This window comes from Acinonyx jubatus, chromosome A3, assembly GCF_027475565.1.
Source record: "Acinonyx jubatus isolate Ajub_Pintada_27869175 chromosome A3, VMU_Ajub_asm_v1.0, whole genome shotgun sequence".
NCBI lineage: Eukaryota > Metazoa > Chordata > Mammalia > Carnivora > Felidae > Acinonyx > Acinonyx jubatus.
Genome location: NC_069388.1, coordinates 38,049,085 through 38,059,702, shown reverse-complemented (window position 1 = coordinate 38,059,702; position 10,618 = coordinate 38,049,085). Strand labels below are relative to the sequence as shown.

The 10,618-nt window shown below is 45.2% G+C and overlaps 1 protein-coding gene across 3 annotated transcripts in view; it reads right to left on the bottom strand.

The window, feature by feature from the left end:
• Positions 1–1,596: 1,596 nt before the first annotated feature.
• ISM1 (isthmin 1) overlaps positions 1,597–10,618 on the bottom strand; it is a 74,737-nt gene continuing 65,715 nt past the window's right edge. For all 3 annotated transcript variants that reach the window (XM_027069561.2, XM_027069560.2, XM_053200257.1), the window contains exons 5-6: positions 9,856–9,945; positions 1,597–6,056 (exon numbers count right to left, since the gene is read on the bottom strand). In XM_027069561.2, coding sequence (XP_026925362.1) covers positions 5,539–6,056; positions 9,856–9,945 — 608 coding nt within the window. In that variant the 3' untranslated portion in view covers positions 1,597–5,538. The remainder of the gene's footprint in view (positions 6,057–9,855; positions 9,946–10,618) is intronic.

The window sequence follows — 10,618 nt, the reverse complement described above, 5'->3', positions numbered from 1 at the left end:
CCACACATTTTTCCATTGGAAATTGTAAGTAGATGACAAAGGGAGAACCCCATCCTCTTTCCTCCCCACACATAACTTCCTGTGAAGCCTTTTCATGATTTTGTATATCAGGCCAGAATCATTGCTCTTGGGGATATTGATCACTGTCGCCCAGTTGATTATAACAGTGCTACTCAAAGTGTGGTCTATGGAGCATGATTGGTTTGTAGTCAGCAAGGAGATTAATTCAAAAACTAAGAAAAGGCGTTCAGCAATTTTTGGAGGTATCTGGCAGAGTCACTTTCTGTCTGTTGGCTCTAATTGTAAAAACTGAGGGTTTATCATGTTGTTTTGTAGAAACAAAAAAGATCTATTAGAGCACCAGTTTTTTGTTTTTTGTTTTTTTTGGTAGAGCTATCAACAACAGCAAAGCCTCATTTCCACATGAGGGTGATAATAATAAGCTTATTTTTGAATAGCACTCAGTAAGTACTAAAGCATAAAGTCTTGGTTTGGGACTCACCCAGAAGCAAAGCCAGAGAGAATGATCTGAGCAGATTAGCACATTTGGGAGATGATTCCAGAGAGCAACAGTAGCGGAGTCGGGAAGAAATACAGGGAAGGGAAGGAAGCCGATAAATGGTGTGTTAGCAAGCAAGTTAGCACTGTGGGTGACTGGAGCTCAGTCCCACTGAGAATTCTGGGAATGGTACAGAATATGCTTCAGAATTGCCCCACTTGAGGGGTGAGGAAGCTGGGGTGTTCCCCCATCAAGTTCCTGTCAGTCAACTGTTAAGTGCTCCTGGGGGGCACTGTTAAGTCCCTGGCACTTTGGTCTGTTCCTATGCAAGCCAAGTGGGTCCCACTGCCTAGAGAACGTGTTCAGGCAAAGGCTTGCAGCAGCTTCCAGTTGAGAATGGGGCTGGTATACACAGATGTGTAGTCAGTGTGGTAAGTGCCAAGGGGCAAGTGCTGGACATCAAAAGCATCTGCCAATGAGTAGGTAAGACAGGTGATCTTATCCAATTTATAGATAGTAAACTGAGGTCCAGTTTAACACTATAAAACAATGTGGAAGGTGGTGAGGGGCTGGGAAGGACCTCTCTTCTTTGGTTACCTACTTTCAGCCCACCCAGAGTCCTTTTTTTGCTTGCTTATATTCCTGCTTTGTGTAATCAGGTAGTTGGTGATCTACCTCTGTGGCAGACTGGCTAATGCTCACATAGTCTTTCTCTGCTTCTTTCACCCCCAACTAAATTCCGTTTCCCAATCTGCCTTGTGAAAGAGTGTGGCATGGAACAGAGCTGTGATGAAGTGGAAATGATGTACAGTACTTCTCTCCTTGACCTATGCAAACCTTTATGCATGGCCTGCCTGCTCTTTACTCTTCAAGCAGGCTGGGATAGAGATGACCCCCAGGACATCCTAGAGAGTTACATTTTGAGGATGGCCAACCCACAATATGGAAGGAGCCTGGACCCTTGACTCATCACCTAAAAGAGAGCCACTTGACCAGACACATCCCCTAGATTTTTACTGTGTTAAGCCACAGTGATTTTGAAGATTATCTATAATAGCTACTAGTATAGTATTACTATAAATAATGCAACATACATGTGTAATCAAATAATTTATTCTTCTTTATATCACTTATCATTATCTCAGATTATGTCTTTATTTTTCAGCAGTCTGCCCTCCAACAGGAGTATCTGTATTTGTATACTGTTTTATCTCTGGCATCTGGAACAATGCTGGGCAACTGGGAGATGTTCAATATACATTTTTCAAGTGACTAAATCCCAATGTCCAAACTTCATTGCATCTGACAGGCTCCAAGAACTTCATGGCTCTTATTTCATTCTCATAACAACTGTATGAGGAACTGAAATGCATAGAGGCTGATTAATCTATCCAGTGGTACCCAACAGGCAATTGTGGAAGCCAGGACTAGAATCCAGGAAGTTTGACTCAACCTTCAAATTTTTAAGCCCTCTGCACATTGTCTGACATCTGCCAGGGGCAGTGCTAGGAGCTGAGAGTGTAGAAAAGTAAGAGACACAACACCTGCCTCTGAGGCCTACCCAACAGGCAACAGCATGGGGTTTGCTTGCAGTAAGTTTGCTAGAAATGTTGAGTTCTGTTACTGACCCAACTGGAGCAAGGGCTCTGCTATAGGAGCAAGCATCCTCTTACAGAATGACAGAACCGAGCAGAATATGTAGAAATAAAGCCAGATACTCTGTCTCCAATGTGAGATATCATAAGGGCTGATGCAGGGACATTTGGCAGATTTGAACAATTCAAGTAAAGGCAGAGTGAGTTAGAGAAAAACAAACAAACACCAAACTGATCCTGTGAGTGCTGTGAAGACTTAGGAAGAGAGTAGAACAAGGGTTAAGGTTACAAATGTTGGGTTGGTGATTAGAAAGAACTGGCTTCAGCTGGCTCTGCCATTTATGGAGCATTTATGACTTTGGGCAACTTTGCTAACCTGGTTGGGCTTCTTTTTCCTCATCTGTAAAATGGATGTGATGCACTATGCTTGCCTCCCATGTTAATGTGAGCTGCACAGAGGCACAAAGTGTGTGCTCAGGAAAGGGTGGCTAGTATAGTACCTATTCTTTGATCCCTGATGTTAGGCTGGAGAACTCTATCCTCTTGGCCGCTGAGCTACACAGGCAGAAACACCCCAGAGCCTGTAATCATGGTGGACAACTGTAATGGGGCCAAAGAGAAAGTTCCGTTGTCCCTGTTCTCTTTCTCAACTTTCCCATGTGCAGCCACTAGAGGGCCTTGGGCATCTCTGTTTGCCACTATTGGCTTGCTCACATGGCACCCAGGAGGCCCAGTGATTAGAAAAAGGACTCTTTTTCCAGCAAAGGAGCAAGAAATTTGATGAAAGTCATTTGTAGAGCACTTGTTGAGGGTCATATTTACAGGTGCTGTTGTTGAAGGTGCAGCCTTCTCTGCTGCAGGCAAAGTTGGCCCTTGAGCACATGCTCCACTTCGAAGGAGAGAATTACTTGGGGCTACCAAGGGGCTGGCTTGAAGCCCTGTGCTGAATCAGACAAGGTTGCCTTGTCTTATTAGATAGCTGAGCAGAGGGGTCTGGCTTTCTGAGCATCACTCATTGGCTTTGGGACTGACAACTAGATTATCCTGATTAGAGGCAGACCATAGTTCCACAAATTTCCAGAGGTGTGACACTAACTTGTACTGGAGAGTAGGGATGTATTCAGTAGGCAAAAAGCCCGGGGACCTCTCTGCTCCCATTTCACCTCACCTTCCAACTCTCATTTCACTAGGTCAGCAAAGTCTGATATGAAAAGGCAAAGAGCCCATTGCAAACATTGCTCATATCAGTCATTCTCACTGTAGTAGGAAAGAGCTCTGTTCCTTTTTGTCTTCCAGGCTAAATCCTTAATAAAGACACCTTAGATATGGCTCCATAACTTACCACTCTTGTTCCTCTGCTTATCATTCTAAACATACTAGCCTTTGGGAAACACCAAGCTCATTCCTAATTCCTTGTTTTTGTTCTTTTTTTCTGACTCCAAATGCCTCCATTTCTCCCTCCCTCTTTGCTTTATGAAATACCACACCTCCATTGGACTCGAAGGTACTTACCTGATTCCTGCCTCTGTTTTCCCATAGTACTTTGCATTTATCCTTAATAAAACATTTATCAGAGGGCTATTATACGTTTTTTTCTCTCCTCATTTGGTTGAGTTTCTCATGTGCTTCATTTCCAGTCTCTGCTTGAATACCTGTCTCAACAGGGAACTCACCACCTCAAAAGTAATGCAATCCAATGCAACCAACTCTCTTTGCAAAAATAGTTTCCCTATTATAGAAACCAAATCTGCTTCCCTGATATATAGGTGTATTGATTCTCTCCCTACCAGTTCAGTTACCTAAAATTCCTTCAGATGTCAATAGGCTAGGAAAAGAAAGTTGGGTCCAGTGTGATATATTTCCCCCCCCTCCCCCCAGAGTTTTGGTTTTCTCATCTGTAAAAGGAATAATCTGCATGATTAGTTCTACTTGCTACTGTAATTTCTGAATTTTGTCTGGAAGCAGCCCTGCTCACCTGGACTGTCTTAAACCTTTCCTCTGGCTTGGTTTTCTTAGCTCCTTCTTAGCTCTGAGGAGGCAAAAACTTACCTGTGGGTCAATGACTTCAGCTTCCTGGGGACTGGGCTGACGTTCTTGGTGCCAAAGATGCTGAGTTATACCACCCACCATCACATCAATCAATGAGCCTTTTATTCCCACCTGGTTTAGACCTTCCTCTCCCCCTGCCTTGGAGTCCAGGGCTTACCAGGATTATTTATGGTATTTGTATCATAAATATTGGCAGGTAGCACATTTATTGCAGGTAACACATTTTATTATGATTTTATTATATATTCTCTTTTCCTGGAGTTTTGCAAGTAAAGATTTCATAAGAACAAATTCTTTATTTGTCCTAAGTTCCACACTACAGAACCAGGTAATTGCTTGAAGCACAAGACTCAGTGACTCAATAAATACTTTACAAAAATAACGTAGTTTTTTCCCCTTTCTTAAAACATAAAAAAATTAGTTTTTTTTTCTAAACATGAGTCCCCCTACTCTTTTTATATGTATTTACTGGGAATATATTGGTGGAGAAAAAAAATGTTACGATGGTATTAAAATAAAATAGATGAAATGAGGTTTATATTCTTTTACCATTTATTTTGCTTGTTTTTCTTTGGAAAAGTGCTACTATTTTTACATCTGCCCTTCCTGCAGCCTTCTGAACCTACTAAGACATGAGCAGAACGTCTCCTACTCTGAAGCCTTTCAGTAGAATTATAGCATTATGCTAATATTGGCCTTTTAAAGCCTATTTAAAACCAGTCATCAGATTTGTCCCTCAAATACCCATGTGCCCCCCACCCCCTATTCAATCTTAGGCAAGGGCATTTTGGAAGCTGAGACTCCAGCAAGGTCCCTCAGGACTAAAGAATATTTGTTTTTAGGTGGCCGTTTCTTATTTTGATACACTTATGTTGAGTTATTTAGTTTTTCTTTTTTTAAATCATTACAAAATTCCCTTTCTCTCCCACCTCCGGAAGCCCCTGTCTGAACTCTCACAGAAGGGATTAAACAGTTTCACAACTCCAGCGAAAAAGTTTATGCTTAAGTCACATTCATATTAAATAAGTTATATATAAAAACTGCTCATAACGTTTACAACTCAGTCTTTTCCTCTTTGCTTCTCTAGAAAACATTGGATCGGGGTGTGAGTTGAATCTCACCCACTATGGCTTCCAGGTTCTTCTGGCTTCTTTGTCCTCATCCTCCTGCTGACATCACCCCTTGGAGGAATTTCAAGGAGCTCTGTGGGCATTTCAGATGGCAAGGTGGCTTCAGATGGCAGTCACCTGGGGCTGGTGCACACCCCTAGTGTAATTTATGAAAAATACCCATGTGGTATATACAAATATACATGTATGCGGATAAGAGGGGCGCTGCCCAAGCGGTAGATCAGTGTAGTGCATTTGTGTCACAAATACCCGAGGTGGCATCTCCTTAATACTCCCTGGCCTCTTGGAACTGCTTAATGTAATCTTCATCCGAGGGGCTCTCTGTGCACTTCTGTCCATTGTTGGGAGGCCGGGCCTCGTTGTATCTGCTCCAGTCACCCTTGCAGATGATCCAGGGCAAGATGTCCACCTTGTAGTGGAGCTCAGCTGAGAACTCAGTGCTGATAAGGTTGGGCGTCCCAGCCCCTTTGCCCCTGGTGATGAGCTGCATGTTGTCGCCATAGCAACAGTGCTGGGCGGCCAGCGTGGTGCTCTCCAAGGACAGCATGGAGCGAATGCAGTACCGGGCCGTGGGCTTGTAGATCTCTAGCTTCTCTTTGGGCCCACTGGCGTCCTTCCAGCGGAAGTCCTTGCGCTTAATGCGGTCAAAGATGTCCGCCGTGCTGTAGGCCACCTCTGTGGGGTAGGAGCAGGGGCAGCTGGGCAGGTCATTGATCACCTTGTGCATGTACTTCTTTAAGAACTCACTTTTGCAGCTCATCCATCGCTCGCAGCTGTCCGTGTCTGAAAAAGACCGGGGAGAAACCCTCTCACTACATGCAAAAGGGGAAGCAGGTTAAGGCTGAGGTCAACTCCTGCCCTCCCAGGGGCAACCCCTGCAGCCCCCTGGAACCACCAGCCTTTGGTTGGCTTGCTCACCTCCCTTGAACTTGGGAACTTTATTCACAAGGCAACCCCCTCTCCACTGTATACTATGAAAAATTTTCAGACACATAGAAAAGTAGAATACATTTAAGCAGTGACTACCTATATGCCATCACCCAGATTTAACCACTACATTTGCTTCATCTTTTTTGTTTTTTTGAAAATATATATTATCCTTGAGTTTTAGTAGGCATCTGGGGGGAAAAAGGAGGATATGGGGATAACCACAACCCCCTTATCACCTATGACAAAATTAACAATAATTCAGAGGGCTAATTTGAATCTGCTCTTTAAATAAGTGGTGACAAGGTAAGGCAGAAAGTACCTCCAGGGGAATTTATAGGAACAAGTTTTATTTCTGCCCCTCACTCACTGGTTTAAACTAGAGCCATGGCCTGATCTCTTAACCATGGGTACCGAACAGCGACGACCACTGCAAGCAAATCCATATAAGATGCCTCAAAGAGGAAGGGGCTGGCCCCTGCTTTTAGGGCACCTAACATTTAGGCCAGAGGCCATTGACCTGAAGAACCCACCCCTGGTGGTGTTCTATTTGGACCTTACAATATTAAAAAATATTGAATTAATTGCCAATGAATTAATAAATTATTGAATTAACTTAAGACTTAGGTGATTCTAGTTATTAATGTGGATTCCTGGTTTTATTTGAAAAACCTAAAGATATGTTTATGCTGGTCCTGCACTGCCCCAAGGGAACAGGCGTCATGAACAGGCAGTGGCGAATGTTGCACAAACCAAGGTTGAGCAGAAAAAATCTGCTGGGGTTGTCTGGGGGTGGGGAAACATTCAGCGTCACCAGAGCAGAGGTTATAGGGAATGAGTTTAGGCTTGTTTAGATGGCCCTAGGGAACTGCTGAAGGCTTCTGAGTGATAGCGAGCTATTAGCTGAGCTGTACAATAGGAAGATACATTCAGAGCTGATATCTGTCATAAGAGTCCAGGTGGGAAGGGAGGGGATGGAAGGGATCAAGAGTGGTCAGAGAGTTAGGGCTGCTGGGCCTTGGTGGGCTTGAGGGTAAAGGAGAAAAGACTTTAGGAGTGACTCCTCAGCTCTGACCCCAGGTGTCTGGGAGACTGGTGGTGTCCTAGGAGGGAATCAAGAGACTAGGACGGGGGTAGGGTTGGGAGGGGCAGTTTGGAGGAGGGTTCAGGCTTCTCTTCAGTGGAATGAAGAGGAGAGATATAGGGCATCTCTCAGGAGCTCAGAAAGGCCTGGCCTAAGATAAAGAGTGTGGGGTCTTGTGTTGGACCGCCTGGGATCTTCCCGCTCAACCGTTTGGTAGCTCATGACCTTGAGCACAATATTCTCCCTCACTGTGATTCAGCTTTCTCATCTCTACATTGGGGATGAAAATAATGCCTGTCTCATAAAGTGTGCTGAGGATTAAACTAGAACACAAGGAGTACCCAGCACGCACGGGACCGGGGTGCTGCCTGAGGGCATGTGCGAAGGCTCCATTCGGACCTGAGCTCTGAGACTCCACCCCTGTGGAGCCCCTGACTGAACAGTGTGAGAGCATGCAGGCCTCCTCCTGGGAAATGTGTGTCTGCAGAACCAGTGAGGGTCTCTTTCAGAGAGCACGGTCTTCAGAAACAAAGTTCAGTGAGGTGCTAGAAAATGGCTTTGTTATTATCCTTCTAGTGTGGAAGGTCATCATAATTCATGTGCCTATAGAACATGCATTGACTTATTTTTATCAAACTTATGTAGATGTTCAGTGTGATGGGCATGCTCTAAATGCTTTGCAAATACTAACTCATTTAATTCTGCAATAACTCTATATGGCACTATTACCTCAGACCATTTTACATATCAGATAACTGAGGCAGTACAAGGTTAATAAATGACCTTGTGCAAATCAAGCTTTGTCCCATCTCTGCTAGGCATCTTCTGTTTGGGGTTTTATATCCTCATTCCATGTTTTTTCTTGCTCTGGAAGGTTTTTCTTGCTCTGGAATCCTCAGTGGATTGCATCAACACACTCCTTGAGCCCTGACTTCTTTTTGGGTTGAGCCAAGGGGAGGACCTGGCCAGAGACCAGGGGAAGAGAGGAGAGCGAGGTCAAGGTATTTGTTCCCCTGTCTCCTCCCTTGCTACTGCAGGTTGGCTACATCCTTCTTTAGCAACAAGAGTGCTGTTGGTAACCCTCTCCACACGGCTGTGGATTGTGGTAGCCACTCCTCCCCCTGCTCCCTTCAGGCCAAGGGGCAGTAAGGGCTCCCCACTGCTCTGTACAGCCCCGTACATCCCCTTCTTGGTTTCCATTCTACCCTGCTCACACCTTTGCAAACAGACCCTCATCAAATGCTCTTCAATTATCTGTTCAGTGTGCCATGTTTGTTCGTGCCCAGAACCTGACTGATATCCAGTCCTACTTGTGTCTGTGAGTCCTCAGTTGTATCTCAGGTGTGACTTTGCACAACAGGACCCATCCTCCCAACAAAGCAAGCAGCTGCCTGTCCGTAGGGTGTGCAATATGGAGAGACCCGAGAAGCTCTCTGCCCCGCAAAGACAATCTTTGTTGCTCTACTATTTTATGTAAATGTCCCACATTTAGTCTTTAATTTTGGTGTCGGGGGAGTCAAACACATAGTGTTTGCAGAAGGCTCCTGCGAAAGGTAGCTTGTGTGTGTGTGAAAGACTGAGGTGGAACCCCCGGGTGACACAGAATTTCCACACTGCCTCCAGTTTGGCTGAGGAGACAGGGCAAAAGTGAAGAGGCTAAGAAAGACTTTCGGGGTGACACGAAGAAGTGTGACAGAAGGAGTCTCATCTTTCTGCAATAAAGAATTGTACCCCAAAGCATGTGAGGCTATTTTTAAAAAGGAAGCTTTCATCTCACACCTGAGTAGTCACTTTTTTTTTTTATTTTTTTAACGTTTATTTTTGAGACAGAGCATGAATGGGGGAGGGTCAGAGAGAGAGGGAGACACAGAATCGGAAACAGGCTCCAGGCTCTGAGCGGTCAGCACAGAGCCTGACGCGGGGCTCAAACTCATGGACCGCAAGATCATGACCTGAGCCGAAGTCAGCTGCTTAACCGACTGAGCCACCCAGGCGCCCCCTGAGTAGTCACTTTTAATTTTGTCTGGTTCATGCTTATTGTGTTTGGTCTAGCACTTTCTGGCAGATGAGGAGCAGGGTATGCCGAAAGGTTACAAAAAAATTGATGGGGTAGAGAGAGGCAGGTATAATGCCGAGAAAGTTCCCTTTTTCTCTCCGTCCCTCCTTTTGCTGCAGAACTGAGATCAGCATTTCCTGACTTCTTGGGGACACTCAGTGAGGCCTGTGAGAAGAGACCCCATGCAGCCTGAGGCCCTACTGAGGCTGACTCTGTGCTCAGGGAGAGCAGTCCTGTCCCACTTCTTGCCATGGAAGCTGTGTAGCAAGCAAGGCAGACCCAGCCGGCTGCTCTGCTCAGGCTGGTCTGGGAGGCCCGGGACTGCTCTCTCCTGCTCGGACTGTATTCGGGTAGCAAGAAATGTGCTGGGAGAATTGGACCCCATAAGAGGAAAACAAAACACTTAAATGGATCCCGGGATGGGACGGCACCGCAAAAGCAAAAGGAATCACCAAAACATTAAATCAATATTTGAATAAAAAACCAAAAGGGGCGGGGGAGAAAACTCTCCTTACCAACTTCAAACAGCTTGGTGGCGTTAAACTCCTCGCTTCCTGCAAGCAGACTCACTTCGGTGGCAGCTGTCCTGAAGGTGTCTTCGATTCCTAGACACAGACAGGAGCTCATTTTCCCCTAGTTTTATGGAAAAAGTTACCCTCCAACCCCCCCCCCCCCCCCCCCCAGCAAATACAGAAACAAATACACCTGAACAAAGCTTTTTTGTATTCATGACCACTCCTGGGTAGGAACTTGCCAGTGGAGGAAACAGTAAAAAGCAGGTAGTAGAGCATAAAATATATTAAAACCCCAGATACCATTTGCAGCATGAAATCAGATCCAAATGTGCCTGAATTAGCTTTTTTTTTTTTACCATATTTTTATTTTTTTAGAGAGAGTGCAGTGTAAGTGGGGGAGAGGGGCAGAGGGAGAGATAGAATCTTTTTTTTTTTTTTTGAGAGAGAGAGAGAGAGATGGAGCAATTGAGCCAGGGGCAGAGAGAGAATTCCAGGAGAGGCAGAGGGAGATAGAGGGAGAGGGGGAGAGAGAGATAGAGAGAGAGAGAGAAGCGGGGCTTACCCCAAGCAGGATTTGTGTTTACCTAAAGCGGGGCTCGAGCTCACCTGATGTAGGACTTGAACTCACGAACCATGAGACCATGACCTAAGCCAAATTCATATGCTTAATGACTGAGCCACCCAGGTGCCCCTGAATGAGTCTTAAGGAACTCATTCACTAGGCCCAGGAATGGGGTTTGGGGCAGTGGGGGACACATGTCTG